The sequence below is a fragment of the Canis aureus genome, chromosome 1 (genome assembly GCF_053574225.1).
Source record: "Canis aureus isolate CA01 chromosome 1, VMU_Caureus_v.1.0, whole genome shotgun sequence".
NCBI classification, from domain to species: Eukaryota; Metazoa; Chordata; class Mammalia; order Carnivora; family Canidae; genus Canis; species Canis aureus.
The window spans coordinates 121,781,834-121,803,564 of record NC_135611.1 but is presented as its reverse complement, the minus strand read 5'-3'; the positions used below and the strand labels follow the sequence as shown (position 1 = coordinate 121,803,564).

General features: G+C 56.0%; 1 protein-coding gene across 14 annotated transcripts in view; it reads left to right on the top strand.

The window, feature by feature from the left end:
* Positions 1-21,731, top strand: part of ZNF536 (zinc finger protein 536) — a 430,531-nt gene that overhangs the window by 270,942 nt on the left and 137,858 nt on the right. For 12 of the 14 annotated variants that reach the window (XR_013356748.1, XM_077856554.1, XM_077856529.1 and 9 more), the window contains one exon: positions 7,503-9,074. Coding sequence is in view for 13 of the 14 variants with exons in the window: in XM_077856554.1 (XP_077712680.1) it covers positions 7,503-9,074 (1,572 nt within the window). In the remaining variant the exon portion in view is untranslated. The other 2 variants (XM_077856606.1, XM_077856591.1) reach the window with 2 other exon arrangements.

Sequence of the window (21,731 nt, the reverse complement as noted above, 5' to 3'; positions counted from 1 at the left end):
CTGGTTTTGATGTGCGGCATGCACCGGTCCGGCCCTGAGTTGAGAACCTCTTTATGAAAGTGGATTTGCACAGGGAAGCCAGAGGTGGTTTTCAAGGGCTCTCGGCTGTGGTCGGGGTGGGCTCGTGGGCCCCCCCAGCGCTGCTCACCCCTGCGGGCCGGGCGCCTCCGTGGTGCAGCCACTGGACGGGGTGCCCTGTGGGCTCCGGCTGGCAGGCTTGTTCCCAGACAGGGCTTCCCTGGCCCGCTAGGACCCGCTGTGTGTCCTGGGGTGCCCCCAAAGGGATGTGTACCCACTAGGGGCAGGGGCCGGGAGTCCGCTTGCCTCTTGACCGAGGCCGTGTCTACACGGCCTGCTAGCCGCTGGCTGGCGGTGGAAAAATGCAGCCAGGAGGGACAGGGTGGTAGGAACGGTGTCACCGCAGGCTGGGCCGTGCCGAGCCCCCCCCCCATGAGCCTTCCCTCATGAACCCTCCGGGTCCCACCCAGAGACGTGAAGGTCCCACTTCCAGTTGCCCAGCATCGACCGTAGGGCGCACCCCAGACCCGTCTCTTGACCACTGCGCTAACTTAATATTTTTATTTTCCCTGGGTGGATGTTTTCGGCCTGTTTTAGGGGAATTAATCCAGCATGTCTCTGACAGCGTGTGTCCACACCATCACCCGCGGGAGGAAGGGAAGTGACTTGCACCCACACGGTGTGTTGACGCAGCCTCCCGGCGATTTCCAAGGGGAGTAGTGTACACCCTGGCTCTTCCTTTACCCCTAACTCAGAACGGCTTAGGGCCTAGGCCTCTCGACCCCGTGTGCCTCAGTTTCCCCATCCGCACAGAGAGGTCAGGGAGGCGGCGAGGCAGAGGAGTGGCCACCGTGGTCCCTGGAGGTGTGGAAGGCCGCAGGATGGGGCGGGATGGGGCGGGATGGGGTGGGATGGGGGGTGGAATGCCTCCGCACATCAGGAGATGATAAAGTGCTGGTGCCGGTTAGAAAAGAGCCTGTTTCATCTTCAAAGAACGTCCCAAGCACCAACTGGTAGATAGAGGAGGGTGGGGGTGAGAGGTCAGCGGGCCCAACCGGGTGCGCGTCTCTGTTTCCTCTTCTGGGTAAGTTAAGCAGGCTTGTGTCAACTACCCAAAAATACATCGGTTAAAACGGGCGCTTTTCGCAATTTTCTTCCCCCTAAAAGGAGAACATGTATTGTTGTCCTTAGTGGGGGAACAGCCACCTGAATAATGATGGAAAAGAAAAAAAAAAAAAAGATCTTGCCCAAAAGATGATTTTTTTTTCCCTTTTTGTTTTGAACTAGAATCCTATCATTTTTCTCCTATTTCTAAGATGAGCTAAAAGCCCATTTTATTCCTGCGCAGTCCCCCCAACCTTGCGGTTCCTGCCTTAATGACATCCCAAACTTTTGTTGAAAATAATTGATTGAATTTAAATTTCCTTAAAAGTTTAAGAGGTAATGTTACAGTATAAATTTCCTACCAAACACTAAGTAGGGAAATATCCATTAGTGAAATTAACTACAGTTTCTAGGTAGCTAACAATGTGCCGTATACAGTAGGGCATGGCTAATGAACACTGCAGTGGGTGATATTTCATTATACAAATTAATGCTCACATTTTAATGGGAAAGTCACATAATGAATCTCGGCTTCAGTGACAGCAATTAGAGACACAGATTGTCCCCTTCTGGACAAGGCACTGTTTAGCAATAAGCAGCTGTGTGAAAAGTCTTCAGGTTTACAACATATATATGCTTTGGGGGAATTAGTGTACAATTTATATTAATGTACTGAAGCTTCGCTGCAAAGGCACCACCATATTTATCTCTCCTGGTATTAACTAAGTAAAGACATGTAGGAAGACTAAATAAATACCGAGTGGAGGATGCAAATACGGGAAAATATCCCGTCACCCAACCTAAAAGTCGAAACGCTTTTGGAGGTTTAGCACACGCCACACACGAACGTGCGCGTTGGACGCATGGGACGCCCCTTAAAAGCTCGCTGAAGGGGTTTCCAAGGAGAATTATGTGAATCCACCTGTTATTCCTGGAGAGGCGCCGCTGGGTGCCGGCCCCGGTCGGGTGGTGCCGGAGTAAGTCCCCGGGACGCCGAGGGTTCCTTTGGCCGATGGAGTGCAAAGGGCAGGCTCAGAATGATGAAGGACGCGCTCGTGTAAAAATAGGTACAATGAACTAATTAAACCACTCGGTCATATATTTCTAAAAATTTATGGTACAGAGACCGGGAGAAGTTATCAGTGTTATCCCAAAGTTGAATATACATCTTGTGCCACGTGTCCGTGGCTAGCTGCGCTAATGTGAGACGTTTCCAGTAATTCATTAGTCTGTTGCAGTGATGAAATGACGATTTTTTTTTTTTTTTTGATTCCAGGATGTCTTTTCTGGCAAAAAGTCTCTTTTCTAGAAGTGTGTTGTTTGTGCCCACGTCTTATTCCTTTAAAATACCGTGAGGGGTTTCCCCAGCGGAGCCCACCAGAGCCCGTAACTAACCTGCTTAATTCAGGGGGCGAACAGCTCAAGACATCCTTTCCCCAAGACGCGGGTTTCAAAAGGGCTGCCCCGTCCAGGCCCGGTCTGCAGAATTAGGGGACTGTGGTCCTCGCGGTGTTGCAAGTTTTAAAGCAGGTGCCTGTATTTAAGAAGCCAGGATATTGGGGATCCCTGGGTGGCTCAGCGGTTTAGCGCCTGCCTTTGGCCCAGGGCGCGATCCTGGAGACCCGGGATTGAGTCCTACATCGGGCTCCCTGCATGGAGCCTGCTTCTCCCTCCTCCTGTGTCTCTGCCTCTCTCTCTCTCTCTCTCTCTATGTCTATCATAAATAAATAAATAAATAAATAAATAAATAAATAAATAAATCTAAAAAAAAATAAAAAATAAGCCAAGATATTACATGTAGAAACCTCGATGTGGGGCTTTCCATAGAGGTCCTCAGGTCCCCAGCGGCCTGGTGTCGGTGGCGGCCGCCCTCTAGGACAGCCGCGTGCCGCTTGCCTCTGCTCCTTCGTGCACTCCTGCCATCCACCTGGCTCCGAACGCGCCTGAGAACCTGGCTCCAGCAACAGGCAAGACGAAAAGACAGCGGATCCCAAACATCACAGAGGTGGCTACAGGACCCACGACCCCCTTGATCCTCCCAGTAGATTCGGGCCAACCTATGGCCTAAGTGGCCAATCATTCAAGTAGACGGAGCCGCTGGCGGGGCAGCTTGGGTCCGGGGTGGTGCAGGGCGAGGTGGCCCCCGGACCTGTTCCTCGGCAGGAGCCTGGGGCTTGGGTACAGTGAGGCCAGCACGCTCGGGGGAGCTCGGCACAGAGACCCTGACTACGACGCAGCTCTCAGCGCGGGTACGCTCGGCCTCGGTCGGCCACCAAACCCGAGAGGAGAGCTTGACCACCTCAGGCGTCCCCTCTGCTTAGTCCAGGATGGAGTTGGGAGCTTGCACCCCCGGCTCCGGAACATGCCCTCGGGGGAGGGCCCAGCCGGGTGCCCACTGGGGGCCTCCTCCTGGGCAGCATCCAGCAGAGGCTCGCCCCAGATGAGTCCGTGCCCAACTCTGCCGGTGGGGAACAGCCGTAGCCTGAAGCGTCCCCGCACCGTCTCGGGGACCGGGGAGGGTGAGCAGCAGTGGTCGTGCAGACCATTTCAGGGTTGTGAAGAGAATAAAATCGAGGGTTTTGTTGTTTGCTTTTTTAAAACACAGATCCGAAGGGGTGGATTTACCCGCTGGAGGTTGGCTCCGGAGCATTTACGTGGCGAATGGGGGTGAAAGGGAGCAGCCCCCAAACAAAGCCTTTAGGAGCCCGGCAGGACATGGAACCTTGCTTGGAACCGTGCAGAGGGGCTCTTCGTCGGCGGGAGCGTGAGCTAGAGAAAGGCCAGAGGAGGGCCTTCCAGAGTCTGTGTGCATCACGTGCAGCCAAGCAGCCCTGGAAAGCTCACTACGTAGCCCTTAATCCAGCAGGGCCTAGACCCGGGGAGACTCGAATGCTAAGAACGAGCATCTCGTTTCTCAGCCATGACCTGTTTTCCCTGGAGAGTGGAGATTGAGGCCTAGTCTGGACCTTATTTTTTTATTTTTTTTATTTTTTTTTTAGATTTATTTATTCATCCGAGAGAGAGAGAGAGAGAGAGAGAGAGCCGTGAGCATGGCTAGGGGAGCAGCAGAGGGACGGGGAGAGAGGGAATCTCAAGTAGACTCCCCTCCCCTCCACCGCCCAGCCCAGAGCCTGATGTGGGGCCCGATCTCACGACCCCGAGATCATGGCCTGAGCCAAAATCAAGAGTCGGACGTTTAACCGGCTGAGCCGTCCAGGGCCCCCTATTCTGGACGTCAGAAGAGCCATGGGTCGAACAAAGAGTTTCTCTCCCTGTACTGTGTGCGTCTCACGCACGAGTGATGGGGGTGTGTGCGCATGTGCACATGCCTGTTGTGTGTGTGATGGGCTGTGACGTGTGTGCGTGTGGCGTGCATGTGCGTGAACTCCCCTTGCTTTACTAACCCTGGGATCAGTCTCCCCCAAACGCAACGGGAGCTGGTTCTTCATTCAGTTGCCCTCCTCGGAGGATGGAAGTGGATTATTCATTCGATCAAAACATCGCGTGGCGGAGCGCCTGGGAGGCTCAGTCGGTTAGGAGTCGGCCGTGGGCTCAGGTCATGACCCCGGGGTCCTGGGATCGAGCCTGCTTCTCCCTCTCCCTCTGCCTGCGGCTCCCCTCTGCCCCCTGCTCGTGCTCTCTCTCTATAATACAATCAATCATCAATCAATCAAATCTTTAAAAAAAAAAACCCCACATGGTATGTGAATGGATCTGCCTGCTTCTGGGTGTGTGGTGCCTACACGGATGTGCACATGGGCCCCCGACCCCACTCAGGAGACCGGGTTTTGCTCTTGACGTGCGTTTCAGAGCCGACGTGAGCCGTAGGGGACGCGACATCCCCACCTTCCCACGTTGTACGATGAGGAAGCCAAGTCCCCGAGACAGGAGTCGGGTGCCCCGTGTTGTGCAAAGTAGCGTGGGGGCTCTGGCGCCTGGGAGGACCCTGCAGACACTCCGCAGGCTCCCGAGCAGAGCGCCTTTTCCCGGCTGAGCCGTCCCACAGGGCCCACGTGCCAGGGCCCGCCCCAGGGAGTTCCCTCCAGTGCTGCTGCCCCCGGGCTCCCAAGAGGCCCACGGGGGGGCATTGACAGCCCAAATCCCAGCCTTCGCCCCGCGCCAGGTCACTCCCGACTTCTGGAGGTGGAGGTGGGACCCGGTAGCAGCCCTTTTTAAAGCTCCCAGGCCGTTTCCCCTTGGCTGTAGTCTTTGCCCTGCCCCGGAACCCCCCGGGACCGCCGAGTAAGAAGACCGCCCCCCGCCCCCCGAGGCCTGGAGGCCACAGCCCACCTCCGTAGCCCCCGCTCATGAACGCCCGGTGCGTTCCCCGCAGACCCTCTGCCAGATGCGCCTCCTCACTTCCAGGTGCATCTGTGACGCGCAGCCCGAGGGCCGCCCAGAGCCCGCAGGCCTCACCTCCGCAGGCCCTCGCCGCGGGGCCATCCCGGCTTCCCGCTGGCCTCGGAGCCAGGATGCCGGGTCCCCGGTGAGGCTGTCCCCTGGCGAGCCTGACCCCCGCCCAGCTGGCCACCGGGCCTCCAGGCCAGCCCGGCAGCGCCTGTCCCACTGCGGGGTCCCTCGCCTCCGACCAGATGTCCCCACAGCGCGGCCGGAGGGAATCTGAGCCCAGCACAGGGACTGACTCCAAGAAGTGGGGAAAAGGGCCCCCGTTAGCTCAAAGGGGATAGAGCCTTCCTGCCCGGTGCTGTCACTGGTCTAGCCAGACACGGCTGGGACCTTTGCTCTTAGGGAACCACGTTCCCAGCTGGGCCCCCTGCCCGGCTCTGATGTGTCCAGGGCAGCCCGTCCCCGGCTTGCGGGAGCAGACGAGGCGCACAGAGCCAACATTTTGAAGAGGCAGGCGTGGCTTCTCCAAGGTTCCAACGCGAAATCTGGAGATGACGTGGAGTCCCCTGCTCAGAGCCCGGGCTGGGGGGCCCCCTGTGTGCGGCACCCAGCAGTCCCTCTCCCCTCCTCTCGACTGCGTCGCCCCCCAGCGCCCCACGCCGTGGAGACTGGGAGCCGGGGCCTCCGCCGAGGCACGTGGGGTATCTTGGGGATGCACCGCTCACCGATGACGCGCTGTTGCTCTTTACATCAGTCTGGTTTACGCTAGAAGAGAGGAAGGGGTGGGGGTGGGGGGCGTGGGGGGGGCCGAAAGGAGTTTCCCGGGAGGAAAAATTGGTGGATATCGGGAATAAGCTAACGGACGGCCACAGCCCCACGCCTTCTGGAGAGCTCTTCCAATCCCAAAGTCTAGAAAAAGACCCTGGATCGCGAACAGACTCCTGGAATATATTTCAATCCACGTCTGTTTATTCTCCTCCCCTCCCTCGACGCCACAATGCGGGCAGGTCCACGTTGTATGTTTTACGGTGCCTTTTCCGTGGCGGAAAGAACAATAGAAGTTGGGTGTTGAATTTAAATAAATATTTAATTCATGAAAATGATCTTATATGTTTTAAAAACACTCTTTAAAGCTATTTTTATTCTCTAGAAAGCGCTTATTATAGGTAAATTACACATTTTACTACCGGAGCATTAGGTTTGCCATTAGTACAAATTTAAGGCGCTACAAAGACCAGTAGATAATGTTAATTTCAAATACAGAAACTAAATATATTTTGTACCTTTTTTATTACTCATTTTCTTTTAAGTTTTATTGACTGCTTTTTATCTTAACTATATGTCTTTACATGCTGCAATCATAATGCACCGTAATGGTATTAATATTTTATAGAATCGGTATTTATAGTTCTTTATTTAGAAACAATGCAGTAGGTCTGCAGATATCTGAGCTCGTCTGGAATGGTGCCCTCCAAATAATGATAAATTACTTGTGCAGTATGCCATTTGCTAATTATATCCATGATTTACTGCAGAGCAAGACTTAAATCATTCATTTCAGTCTTGCGTAACAGTGCCATAAAATTTTTAGGTTTAAAAATGGTTTCCATGTGTATAATTTAAACAAATTTTAGAGCTATTGTATACACAAAATATTGCAACCACCCATTTGTTACATACTTTGTCTTTTTAAACTTCTACTTTTAATGATCACTGTGGTTGAAATTATTATGCTTAATTTTCATAATCATAGCTTTTAAATCTACAGCCGTTTTCACATGTTAGATAAAGAAAAAGATAGCTAATTGTGTGTAGATAGTATGTCATTCCTGAATAGTCCCAAATGGTACAAAATCATTAAAAAAGCTTAAGAGTACGAATTATTCTTCTATTAAAAAACAGTTGTTCGCCAACTAATTATTAGTTTGAGCTGCTTTGTTTCCAAGAACAAATGTTGATCCTTCTAGCCCTGTTCAGCACACCAAAATGAGATAAACGCTCTCTCTCTTTCTCCTTGTACCGAAACCTTGCAGGTGAGAAGCCCTACAAGTGTCCCCACTGTGATTACGCCGGCACCCAGTCAGCGTCCTTAAAATACCACCTCGAGCGGCATCACCGGGAGAGGCAGAATGGAGCCGGGCCGCTGTCCGGGCCGCCCCCCAGCCAAGACCACCGGGACGAGCTGCCCAGCAAAGCCGCTTTGTTCATCCGGCCGGACATTCTGAGGGGGGCCTTCAAGGGCCTCCCCGGGATCGACTTTAGAGGCGGCCCCGCCTCTCAGCAGTGGACAGCCGGAGTGCTCTCGTCCGCGGACCACTCGGGCCAGGCCAGCGGCATGGCCCCCGAGGCCCCTTCGGAGGCCCTGAAGGGCGCCGACCTGCCTTCCAAAAGCACCCACTTCGCCGACATCGGGAGAGCGTATCAGAGCATCGTGAACAACGGTGTGAATTTCCAGGGGTCCTTGCAAGCCTTCATGGACAGCTTCGTCCTCAGCTCCTTGAAGAAGGAGAAGGACGTGAAGGACAAGACCCTGTCCGACCCTCCCTCCACGAAGGTGCACGGGCCGGACGGCGGTGAGGACAAAGCCGGCGGGAAGGCGGGCCCCAGGAAGTCGGAGAAATCTCAGTACGAGCCTCTAGACTTGTCGGTGCGGCCCGACGCCGCCTCGCTCCCGGGCTCGTCGGTGACCGTGCAAGACAGCATCGCGTGGCACGGCTGCTTGTTCTGCGCCTTCACGACGTCGTCCATGGAGCTGATGGCCCTGCACCTGCAGGCCAACCACCTGGGCAAAGCCAAGCGCAAAGACAGCGCCGTCGGGGTGACGGTCAACTGCAAGGACCAAGCCCGGGAGGCCGGCAAAGCAGCCCTGCTGCCCTCCGTACAGTCCAGCAAAGAGATGGCCCTTTCCAACATGCTTGGGCCTCTGGAGGCTGCTTCCGAGAAGACGGCCCAAGGAGCCGCCAAGGAGACTCTGGGGGAGCCGAAGAGCGGCGCGTGGCCCGGCCTGGTGGACCCCGCGTTCTGTAACTTCCCGTCAGACTTCTACAAGCAGTTTGGCGTCTACCCGGGCCTGGTGGGCTCGGGGGCCCCCGGTTCCTGCGCCGGCAAGGAGCCCGACGGGAAGGCCCACTCGGAAGACGACGCCCCGATCCTGATCCCCGAGACCGCCAACAAGAGCGCTCCCGACGACCTCTCCGACATTGCCTCCTCCGAGGACATGGACTCCTCCAAGGGGGAGAACAACGACGAAGAGGATCTGGAAACGGAGCCCGAGATGATGAGCAAGCCCCAGTCGGCCCTCGGCAAGGACGGCGGCGGCGACGGCGGGGACGGCCTGCTGCCCGCGGGCGCCCCTCAGCCCGTCCAGGGACTGGTGTCGCCGGGACCCCAGGCGCCCGAGAAGCAGTGGCACGGCCCGGGCCTCCTTCCAGCCCAGGACCCCTCGGCGGGCCTGCCCAAGCCGGAGCGGGGCCCCCCGGGCCTGGAGAAGCCGCTGAACATGTTGTCGGTCCTCAGGGCCTACAGTTCTGATGGCTTAGCAGCCTTTAACGGACTTGCCAGTAGCACAGCAAATTCTGGATGTATCAAGAGGCCAGACTTGTGTGGTAAGTTTTAGAATCGTCTTCCTTTAGTTCCTTTCCCGAAACATCAGTGCCGAATCGTGCGTTTTTAAAAAGTCGAGGTAGACGCCTCCGTTGGCACGCGTTTGAACTAACTAACCGTGCCAGCCCCCCAGCGATGCTGTATGTGCAGTGTAGACAATCACCAGGGTCGGTCTCCATTGGAAGTTCTCGCACTCACGCCTCCGGGTCGGGGTCCGCACTCCCGGGAAACGGCCCGAATGTACGGACGGCGTGGGGGTACAGGGGTCGGGGCGGGGCGGGGTGAGGGGTTCCCCACGGTGCGCACCACTCCTGTTTTTAATCTCTAACTCGAGGGGGAGAAAAAAATCTTAAAAAAAAAAAAAAAAAACAGAAACGGGAAACAAAAAGACCCGGTAACTCGCAAACCCGTCAGTATTAGCAGCTTCCGCGTAAGACGGCTAGAGACCGTTGCTTTCTGCTTCGCTAAAGCCAAACCCGCTTCCTTCAACTTCCCTTTGTGTCGGCGCAGGGGGCACTAAGATCCTATCCCACGAGCTGACCACGCTATGGAAATAAAGTGATCCCCTTTCTGACGCGGGAGGTTGTTTCGGGGTGTTTGTGCCTCCTCTTTAGACAGCTCCCGTGGCTTCGGCTCCCTCCTCTCGCCTTCCGCCCCCCTGTCCGCCTGTTGTTCTGACGAGACGTGTGCGCTGTGAGATCCCTGGGGCAGCCGTGTTGTGATCCCGTGTGTCTTGGACTTGGGCCTGCCTGGTCTTGTTAGCAAATTGGCACTTCTTTACCTCCTCCCCGAATATGGTTTACCCCAAAGTAATTCCAGATCTTAAAACCTAAGAATAAATTTGAAGCCTAGAATAGGATCAAATGAACGCCGGGGCGGGCGGGGAGGATCAAAGACATTCCCCTGGCACCCAGGTATTCGTATCCCAAAGCCTTCCCCTCCTCCCCGAAAGGAGGCCCCGCGTGTTATCCCCCGTCGCCGGATATCCTGGCCAGAGAGGAGGGATGGTGGTGCCTCTCCACGTCTCACCTAGGAGTGGATGTCTGTGACGCACCGCACCTGCCGAGGACAGCAAAGGACGGAAGGAAGGAAGGAAGGAAGGAAGGAAGGAAGGAAGGAAGGAAGGGAGGGAAGGAGTTACTTCCTAAGCTCTGAATTCTGATGGTAACGTTTAGCGCGGAGCAGAATTCAGGAAGCTGGACTTGGTTCACAATTTCAATGGGTGTATATATATATATATATATATATATATATATATATATTTTTTTTTTTTTTACCTTCTCTTTCCCTAATTTGCTAAGAACTGGATCAAGCAGTCAGAAATATATATATATATATATATATATATATATATATATATACACATATTTCTTTTTTGAATTGTCAAAAATCACTAAATGGATTTCTGACAGCTTAAAAAAATATTGACAGTTCCTTATGCTGAATGATTCACACGGCTCCATTAACCAGCACCCCCCTCCCAGGTCTATTTTTACCCACATACAATTCATGACTTTTTGAAGCTCTTAAAAACAATATTTAAAAGAAGGAGAAAAAGGTTGTTTTTTTTTTTGTTTTTGTTTTTTTTGAGGAAAGGGTTTTATGTGAGTCCAATTTCCTCCTCTCCCCAACCCTCCCCCTTTCTTTTTTTTTTTTTTTTTCCCCCTGGGGAAGCAATGTTAAATCTTTTTTTTTTAATTTTTTGAATTTCTTGGTTGTTTTGAGTTTGTGACTTTTCTTCTTTTATTGTTGTTTGGGGGATTTTTTTTTTTTTTTAAAGCCTACTCTCCCTTCTTTCAAATACCTATGGCGGACCCTAGTTCCTGCCAGGAATTCATGCATCAGAAACGATCAAAACCTGGCATGTGCATAAGCTCATTCTTACTGAAATGAGCTCCGGTCACCCCTATTAATTTCCCCATCTTCCTCTCAGTGCAGTAGGAAGGCTGCTCGCCTCTGCCTCCCAGGAGCTTGCCCACTGGTGTCCTTTTGCACAGGTTGCACAGGTGAGAGTGGAGGGGAAGGCAGGGGGAGCGTGCATCCCGTGAGCCCCAGCCCTGTGAATGGCACCCCTTAGGCACTTCTGGCCCCCTCCCCACGCAGCAGCTCAGGACACACCCCTGACAGCTCCAGGGTTTGTGCAAAAAACTTGGCTTGCTTAACCTTTAGGCCATCGGGCATCAGATCCTGGCCCCTCGCTCAAAAGGGGGAAGGAGGACCCTGAGTCCAGCCAGGCCGGGACCAGGCGCCGTGGTTCTCCCTCCAGGTCAGGGTCCGGGCCCATGTGCTCTCCTTTGCACTCACGGTAAGATGTCAAAACAAACTCTGGCCGTAAACTGCCTATTTTTAGAGAGCACAAGTTCTGCACTTCGTTTGGGCCTCATTTCTTCCGTTGTCCTCTTGCTCGAGCTCAGAAGCAGGCAGGGAAGGCCTTTGCCTGGCTCCTGTGCCTGCTCGGGGCGGGGCGGGGGCACCATCCTCTTGCCTCCAGGATGAGCCTGACCCTGCCCAGTCTTCGCTCCTCCACTCCCGTACCTGGCCCACCCTAAGCAAAGCCCGCTTCTTATTTTCCTTCTGGCTGCTCTGTGTCCCAGGATGCATGAGGGCCAGGCATATCCATCCTTCCTAAGGGGCAGTATCTAGGGGCGGGGGGGACTGAAGCCTCACTGGGTACAGAATGGGCATGTGGGGGGCGTTTTTCTCACAGTCCACCTCACTGTCTTTCTAGCTTTGCAAGAAGCACAAATAATAGTCAAAAACTCCGAGCCCCCCACCACCCCCCCGCCGCCTTGGCTTGGCTTTGCAAGAGTGGAAATGATGTTGGCACGAGGAATCAAATATTCCTGATGTTTGTTCCTTCTTCTCTGCTCCACTCAAAGTGGATATGGATTTCCACGCGGAACCGCCAGCTTGATACCTGGTCTCCCCCGAGAAGCTGGGCTTTGTCAAAGCAAAGAATTATTCCGGTATTCCTCATCTCAGGGGAGTTTGGGGTCTGATTTTTGTCTAGTTAGTCAACCCAAATCCCCACTTTGATGCCCCTAGAAACAGGCTTGTAGGAGGAGCTAATGTCCGCCTGTTTCTGTTCTCATGGGTTGTAAAAGTGTTTGAAGAAGCATCAGTAGAAATGTTGTTCGGATCACGCAGACTCCCCACAGAGCTCGCAGCTACTCTGACACATGCTTGGCGAGTTGGAGGAGGTGGCGCCGAACCCTGAAGCCTGTGGGTGATATCCCTGTTGTAGGCTCTACCTCCAGGCGGCTCCCTGGGTCTGCATGCCTGCTTCCTGCTTCCTTTTTTTTTTTTTTTTTATAAATATTTTTTAAATTTTTATTTATTTATGATAGTCACACACACACAGAGAGAGAGAGAGAGAGGCAGAGACACAGGCAGAGGGAGAAGCAGGCTCCATGCACCAGGAGCCCGACGTGGGATTCGATCCCGGGTCTCCAGGATCGTGCCCTGGGCCAAAGGCAGGCGCTAAATCGCTGCGCCACCCAGGGATCCCTGCTTCCTGCTTCCTGACCGTGACACCTCTGGTCTTACGTTCCTTGGCCCCCCGGACCTGGGTTCCTGGCCCGTGAGCCCGGCCCATTCCGAGCCAGTGCGTTTCCAACTTTGGTTCAGAAGAGAGAGTTGAAGAGAGGGGCCGGCCCAGCCCGGTGGGCAGCAGAGTCCTGGAGCCCACGCGTGAACCTTGCGGGGTGCTTCCGTAGAGCGTAGCGCATCCGCCTGTCAGAGATGTACTAGGGGAGATCCCGAGGAGGAGCCGTCTTGGGTGGAGCTGGAGGACACACGCGGTTGCTTGTAGAGTAGGTCGGATCCCGCTGTGGGCCTGACGCCACCGGGCGAACTACCACTGCGATTAAAGCGTCCGTTCCTTGAGGTGCCTTTCAGACTCCAGGCATAGCCCGCATTTCCTTGTTCTGCTGAAGAACATGACAGGCAAGGTCATTGAGTGCCGTTAAAGAACTTGGCTGTGCCCTCAGGTTTGTTGGAATGGATTTGACCTTGGTCCCGTAATGGGACAGGAGCCACATGGGTATTTAATTAGGGAGGAAGGGCAGGCCGGAGCAGGGCTCACATCCACTGATAGGACAAGGCGGGCAACCCCCCTCGTCCTGTTGGAAAAAACTTTGCCGAACTCTTGGGCCAGCCAGCAGCTTGCAGGTCGGGGAGCACGGGCGGCGCGGGCTTCTGTGTGCCCCAGACAGCGCAGGGGCCGGTCTGCGCAGCACCTGGAGGGCTGGCCGCATGGCAGGGTCGCGGAGCATGTTTCACCCCAGTTTGTGGATTTGGAAAGCAACCAGATCGCCCTTGCTCTCTGCCTTTCAAACCTGAGACAGATGGCTGGGGGTCATTATGTGTTGAGTCCTGCAAGCGGAGTTTGCTCTGCCGGTGTCTTCTGGTGCGCCCGGGGTCGGGTTGATGGGAAGCATTGAAGAGAAAGGCAGTAAGAAGAGCATGACCCCCTCTGCCCTTCGGAGCTCTGGAGTTGGCAGCACGCGGGGAGGCCGGGCCGAGCGAGGAGACACCAGCACGTCTGTCATGGGCATGGGCTCTCACGCAGTAGCTCCCAGCCCCAGGCACCCGGCGGGCCCCTGGGCAAGCTAGTGGGAAGGCAGGGCCATTAGCAACAAAGGTCTCAGTCGTCCCAATTTATTATCTGCAGGTTACTGGGAACCTGGCCTCCCAAATTACACCTGAGACCAAGGATTCCCTGGGCTTCCAGAGCAATGAGAGAATTAGGACTCCTCCTTAAAAAAAAAAAATAAAAAAAAAAAAGGACACGAGGTCCACTGAAACCTCTCCCCATTGTGATAAAATGAGCTGCGCTTCATCGTGATAAAATGAACCAGGGCCTCCAAGCTGAGCGCTCTTAAAATGTGACTCTGGCCTCCCCCAAGCTCGCCGCTTTCCAGCCCAGAGAGTATCTGGAAATAGTCACCATTTACCGGCTACACAATCCAAAGCAGGAGTTGGGAACGATTTTCTTCAAGAGCCAGAGTGGAAATAAGTTAGGACTGCAGGCAGTGTGGTCTGGGTCACGGCCACCCGACCCTGCCCCGCCAAGTGAAAATCAAACAGATAGGCGTGGCCGTGTTCCAATAAAACTTTATTTACTAATGCAGGCGATGGGCTGGATTTGGCCCACGCGTCGGCCAGCTGGGCCACCCCCAGCTCTAGGGTAGAGCAGGATGTCGTCCCTGGAGGAGGCACGCGGGAACCTGTCTGTTGTGGCTCCGCTGGCCCAGGAGTGACGTAGGGAAGGCCCAGGGTAGCAGGTGCTGGGCTCCATCTACTGACCCGTGATGCAAAGCCTGAGACACAAGAGACTTTCCCGAGAGAGAGAGAGAGAGAGAGGAGGCTCGTAGACCCTGATGGCCCCGGTGTACCTGTCCCGGAAGGCCACCCCCTGCCTGTTGCACTAAAGACTTGCAGGAGGAGACCCCTCTGCAGCTCACGGCAGTCCCAGGGGCTCCCGGGTCACAGCCAGTGTAGGCAGAGGAGGAGCAGGCAGGAGCTCCACCTTGGCTCGGAGGTGAGCGTGCTCTGCGGAAGCCTCCGTTTCCCCCCCGCCCCCCCGATGGACAGACGTGGAAGGATGAAACAACACGAAGGGTGTAGAGGAGCTCGGGTGACTGGTTCTCCATTGAGTGGGCGTTTTATAGTAGAAATGGATGTCGCAAGGGAACGGTGCCTGTATCCAAGTGACTTATTGAAAATATTTATTTGAGAGAGAGAGGGCAGAGGGGAGGGGCAGAGGCGGCGAGAAATTCAAGCCGACTTCGTACTGAGCACGGAGCCAACTCAAGGCTCAATCCCATGACCCCGAGATCCTGACCTGAGCCAGAAGAAACCGAGAGTCCGATGCTTAACCGACCGCTGAGCCACCCAGGTGCCCCAGCGCCCGTAGGACTCTTGGTTGCGGCGGTCCCTTCGGTTCTAAGCAAGTACAGATCTCACTTTTCGGTCGGGGTTTACTTCCTCACGTCTGCCGGGACCGATTTTGGATGGCTCTTTCTTGGCATGTGGATAATTCAGCTTTCAAGGCAATTCTGGTGACTTTGCGATGGCATTGGTGGCGGTGGCCCTACCTTTCCAGTCTCTACCCAGTTCTGCTGCTTCCTGGTCAAAGGCAAGCGCTTAGGGTAGGAAGGAAGTCCCTCCTCCTTAACACTTGACCAGATTTTGGTTTGAACCTGTAGTCGGTCGAGATGTCCAAGGGGGCCGCGGCTGGAACGTGTGGAAGGAGCGTGAGCACTCCCCACGTGCGCGTGAGTGAGGACGCCCAAGCTTAGGCGACAGGTGCACAGCCAAGGGCACTGGGCACGTTCTTTGGTCTAGTGGATGATTCTAAGTTTGTGGCCTAGGAGCCAGCGGGTTCTAATGAAGAAAGGAGGTTCGGTTAGGAAAATGGCCCCGGGGGGAGGACCACGAGGCGTAAATCGACCCTGCGTACGGGAGCCCACGTTGTCAACGCCCAGGAGGGCGGTTAGCCTGCAAGACCCAGGGGCCTCTCCACGGTAGGGCCTTGTCTCTGGAGCTGCCGTGCTTTCCTTGACGCCGGATGAGCCCTCGTCCCTCCCTCGTGCCTTCTTCGTGAGCCGGTTCCCAAGTGGGTTGGCTTGCAGGGACTGTCGGCAAAGCACAACCTGGCGCTCGTTTCCTTTGCCTGATTCTATCCTTTGCAGATTGTTCATTGACTTCCAGAGTCCGGCCTGCTCCTAGAAGGAGTGTGTGTCCGGGGTCCCACGTGGGAGCCCAGTAGGGAGAGGAGCACTCGGCTTATGGTCCGAGGGCAGATCCTTTGCGTGAATGCAGATCGTTGCCCCCTCCCGCTGGCCGCCCCACGGGCAGCCGCAGAGCTCGTCCCTTTGACTCTGGCAGGACAAGGGGCAGCTGCTGTCCCCTGGGATCTCCTGCAGGAACCCGCGCCCACCACGGACCGCCTCTCCTCTTGTCCCGTCCGAGGCCTCGCTGTGTGCGCTGTGTTGACGCCGAGGCAGCCTCTTTGGATGGCAGCCTCCCCAAACTCTTTGGGCATTCTCCTCCTCCTCCCTCTTTTTTTTTTTTTTTTTTTAAATTAAATGGGAATGCCACTGACGTGATGTCGTTTGCACTGCGGGACGACAGAACTGTTGTGCGAATACCATTGTATTTGCCAAATGGTCCACTCGTCATTTCAGAACAAACAAATGGATGGTGTCTGTAAGTCGGCAAACACTGGTGACATTTAGCCTTGTTTATGTTCCTTTCCTTTTGCTGCATATTTTTGGCTCCAAAAGCTACTGTCTGAATCAACAGTGCCTCCGAAGCAGGAGAAAAGTCTGGTAGCTTTCATTTTGGTTTCTGTGTGCATGTTCTTTTTGGATCGCTCGATACCCACCGCCCGGGACTGAGCCTGGGGTGAGAGGAGATAGCAACTGAGCTCTTTGGTTCCAAAAAAAAAAAAAAAAAAATTACGCACACGGACATAGATGCACAGACGCACTTTTTTTTTTTTTTTTCTCCCCAGTAATGGCTTAAGACCGGGAGGGAGGAAGAGAAAGCTAAGAGGGTGTTGTGGGAACAGACCCCCACGTCCCCGGGGGCGTGCAAGCTCTCGGAGTGTTTTGCTCTCGTGCAAAACAGCAGCAGCGTGACCCCCCGGGCTGCCTCGTGCGGAGCGCAGGTACCCGGAGCTTCGGCTTCGGCCTCTCCCTTCCCGGCTGCCCACCCACGGTGACGGTCGGCACCGACAGCCGTGCAGACGGGAGGCCACGTCTTAGCTACCGGAGGCGTCAGGTTCTTCCCTCTTTATATTCAGATGTTGTGTGCAAAGCCCAGGTTTCAAATAAGTAGTAATTATCTCCTATTACTTAGCGCTGATCAACGGCACCTCCACGCCTAATTGCCAACCTGCTCTAATCACGTAGACTATTCCCGCTTTCGCCAGAGACGGAAGGACCAAATTTTATAAATATTGCTTTATTGTCGTTACTCCATTAAACAATTAGGGAGCGTGGCCCTGGCCTCGCTCCCCAATGCCTCTAGCCTACGCGGTCTCTGGACTGTTTAATGAATCTGCACGTTCTCTTGCAGGTAAGTGACACCCCCTGTTCTAGTCGGTCTAGCTGGACTTGCCCTTGTCTGTTCGTGCTCCTCGGTGGCTACCTGCAGCTTGTTAATCGTGTAAAGTCGGGAGAAGAACGTATACACATATGTGTGTTGAATAAATAATTACTATTGGCATAGGTATGTGTACACACACGCACACCGACCTACGGTATATATAGCAAGAGAATCAGGGAGGCTAAAAATACTGCCCCATATGTTCCTCTATTAGTCATGGATCGCGAAGGCTTAGTAACTTGAAAAACTCCCTCAAAGTCGTGAATCCTGAGTGACAAGCGCTGGTGGATTGGAGAGTCCCTTCACCTGTGAAAAATCTGACTGGCGGCCGGGCTGGGGGGGGGGGGGGTCGGCCTGCTACGCCAGCTCGCCGGGCTGCTAGAGGCCGGGCCCTGACAGTCTCGTCGGCGTCACCGCTTGTGTCCGATTGTCCTGTATTTTGTTAACGCTTTAGAAGAATACGGAAAAGTGCAGTAATTCTCTTTCTCCATAGTATTTAAGCAGTGCCATTGCTAGTTTAATATTGTGTCAGCTTGTCCCATTAACCGGGAACCGAGGACAGTAAAGAAAATTTCCAGTGAACGGCGCCCCGGCGGCCGCGACTTCGAACGTGGTGATGGAAGCAAAAACTGTGTGAACTTGTGCTGGGTTATCGTGTGCTTTGGCCTAGAGTATTGTGGAAGTGACGAGAAGATGCTATTAAGGTGTTCCTGGTAATGAAGGCATGTAAGTTCTAATAATTGTAGCTTTCTGAATAAGTGTCAAACTATATCTTTTAAGTGTGCTGTATGCTGAGTTACAAGTTAGGTCATTTATGAATGGAATGTAAAACGATACTAAAAAAAAAAATGCTTCGATAACTTATCTTGGTATTGCTAATAAAAAAAAAAGCTGTGAAACCTTAGTGCAGTTTTGAGTCATTATGTTAATCCCGTCTACGACAGCCGGCGACCCTCCTCCTCCACCACCAACACCGACCCCCGACCCCGCCTGCACCCCGGACGCCCGCCCTGTTGGAAGCCTCAGCAGGACATTCGGGGAGGTCCTAGGTGGCTGCACCCCCTCCCCGGCCCCAACCCCGGGGGCTGTTTGCTGGAGGTGGGCCCCACGTGTCGCAGCGGGTACTACAGGGGCAGGTGTCACGGCATCTCCCGGTCTGGGGGGCGGGGACGGCGGGCGGGGGGCAGGTTGGGTGGGCCAGCTGAGCACGTCTCTGCGGGCACGTAGACCCCACGAGTGCTCCCAGGCCCCGTGCAAACCTCCAGGTTCTCTTTGCATCCCGGGGAAGGTAGTTTTCATCGGAAAGGGGCTCGGAATCGTGGGACTTGGAGTATTTTTGTCCGCTGAGTTTTTGATGTACCTGCCTTTGCTGTCCCAGGCGCTGGCCCGGCCCGTGTCCCCGACCTCACGTCAGGGTGGGAGGGGTGGGGTTAGAGGAATGAAGGGGTTTGCTTCCCCATTTTTGTTGCTTAGTTTTTTGGGTTTTTTTTTTTTTTTTTTTTTTTTTTTTTGGTCCCTGAGCTGGACTTCAGGCCCTTCCCTTCTGCAGTGTTTCTAGAAAGCCTTCCTGCTGGGGTCCACTTTGGAGACTTCTGAATTCTGTGCACACCCCAGCTCCCCGTTTAACCGGTGGGAGAAAAGGTGGGGCGAGGTATTCTCATCGTCTGACAGTGCCCACACCCCCATAAATAAAGTGTCCCCCGTGTGAGGGGACGGAAGCCCGGCAACCCCGGCCTCGGCAGCAGGACAGTCGTAGCACGTCGACTGCTTGGCACATCCCCTCCGGCAGGTGTCCTGCAAACCGTTCAAGTGACCTCGGCCCCAGACACCAGAGGACAGTCTCTTCTGTGGGAGAAGGGGAGATTCCGAGTCTCGAACACACGACGCAAGCCCGCGTGACCATCTTGGCTCCCCCACAACTGCCTCCCGCTTCCGCTCTCGGGGCGCCGACAGCGCCGGGACGGATCCCAAAATGCCCAGCCACGCGGCCCGGGCCCACGCGGCCTCCCCGCGCCTGAGCAGAACGAGCCACCCCAGGAAAGCTTTGTCTTTACTTCCAGGGCCCTCTGGGTCTGGGGCTCTGGGCCCTTCCCCGGGTTCTCGCCCCCCCGAGGGCTCCAGGGGGCCCATGTCACCCTCTGCAGCCACGTTGCATCCCTGCCAGGGGGGGCTGTGTTCCCTCCCGGGGGCCCAAGGCCCGTTTGGTTGAAGAGGCTGCAGGTGCAGCTCCCAGGATGGGGCCACCCCCGACCCCCTCCGTAGGCAGGGGGCACCCACGGGCCTCTCTGGACCAGCGCCCGGGCCCGGGGACGGGGCAGGGGGAGAGGGCTCTGTGGATGGCTGCGGGGCCTCCGTGCCTCCACCGAGGCCTGAGCACCCGGCCCCCGGCCCCGTTCACCGTTTATAGTCACTCTGCACCCCCCGGGCTCCCTTGCTGGCCTCACGGCCCCCGGATCCCTGCCAGCAGGGACTCAGGGGACCACAGGGTGGCCAGGGGCCTGGGGGACGGGACACAGGGTGTACCCTGGAGAGGCGTCGGGCTCAGCCACGTCTCTGCCATCTTCTCTCCCTCCCGGGGCCGATCCCCCAGCTATGGGGCCTCTACCCGTTTCTGCCTGTCAGGCGGGGTGGGGGGGGTGTGTCCTGAGTCGCTCCCAGTGGGGGCTTCTCAAGCTCAGAGGGGACCTGTGTGGCTTTTCATCTCCCCACTTTTATGAACCGAGCCCCAGCCTCCTCCCCGCCTCCCGCTCCACGGCACCCCTGCTTCCATCCACCCCCCACTCCTGCCTGGGGGGAGAGAACTCCCTCCCCCCCACTGCGCGTTCAGGGAACCTCCTGGTTGCTGCGAGCGAGCTGGGGGGAGTCAGGCCTGGGGACGAGCCCGCTTCAGCTGAGAGCTCGGCGCCGGGGCCACAAGTAGGTTTTCTGGGGGGACCACACACCGCACCTGCTCGGAGCATCACCTACTGGATCTGCCCTTGACCCTTCCCAGGCTGGGCCGCCCCCGATCTGAGGTGGGCAGGAGACCCCCACCCCCGCCCCCACCCCCGGAGGGGAGGCTGGAGTCAGAAGGAGGCCACGGGCTCAGGGTGGGACGTGGAAGGTGCTTGCAGCTCGTGGTAGGTCCAAGTCCTCGGAGCCCCTGCTTCCCTACACGGGGTGGGGGGGGGGGGGATACGCTTGCTCTGATGAAATTCAGATCCTCGGGGGGCGGGGCTGGGGGGGCTCTAAGTTTTGGGAGATGGTTATGGCCCCCGGGTTAAAGCCGCTCCTTCCGGGACACGTCCCGATGCCTGGACTCACTCGCAGGCACGTGGCCGCGCCGTCCCGCGGGAGCCGCTCTGCCTCCGGGGCGACCACGGCGCGGCGTCAGGGTGAAAGCTGGGGAGCTCGGCAAAGCCGGTGCCTTCGCAGAAACACCCGTGTGTGCGCCCCGACGCCGGCTGGCTCTCGTGCGGGGCGGGGGCGCTGGGCAGAGGCACCCACCCGGTCCCGGTCGTAACCCGCTGCTCACGAGCTTCAGTTTTCTTCTCGGACTTCTCTTGTTGTCCCATTAATATAATGTGCTCTCAATTATCCCCATAAAAGGAGACGGGCAACCAAGCAGGGAAAGTAAATTTGCAATTAATTTACTAAATTATTGCTCTTTTCTATATGACGGACAAGTCGCTTTTCTCGGACTTTGACTCAAGGGTTTTGTGGGGCCCCGCGGGCCGGGGTGGGTGGGGAGCGCTGAGGGCAGGCCGCTCCGAGGTGTGCTGTGCCCCTGGGCCAGGGCTGGAGGCGGGTGCTCAGCGGGCACATGGGGTGGCCTCGGTGGGCACTGAGGGGTCCGGCGTAGGTTGGGCTCCGCTCAAGGAGAGAGTCCATTGATGTTGTCAGTCTTCCGAGCTCCCAGGGGCGACCTCGTTGGGGGTCTCCCAGAGCAGGCCCTAAGATAAGAACCTGGGTGGAGGGAGAGTGGGAGGTGATCCCAGGAGCCGGGAGGGAGACGGAGGAGGGAGGAAGCCACCCTGATGTGTTAACGAGAGTCGAGGACAGGGCTCAGCCCTCCCGCGTTCCTCCGGCTCATCTCAGAATTGCCCCGCTGAGGCCTGAAGGAGCGAGGGCATCGACCCCAGCTGGGGCGTCTCGTCGAGGGTCACTGCAGCCCATCGGTGACCGAGCCGTCTCCGTCTGTGCATGCGGAGCGACACCAGACGTGCATGCCAGGGACCTGGAGGAGAAGCAGTAGGGCACCAACCCCTTGGCCCGAGAGCTTTTCCACCCTCAGCGCCCTGCAAAAGGCCACCAAGGATGAGGACAGGTACTCAGTCCATGGTTCCCCGTGGGAAGCAAACTGTGGGTTTTAAATACTGAAAAGCGTGGAGCCTCTCAGCTCAGCTGCAGGCTCAGCAGAGGCCAGATGTGGGGTCGCGGGGACCAGGCGTCCACCAGCAGTCCGGCTCCAAGGGTCGACGGCTCCCCCTTCCCTTTGGGCACCATTTCCCCGCGGGTGAAAGGAGGGGTGCTTGCAAGGGCCCTCAGTGGCCTCCCAGGTCTCA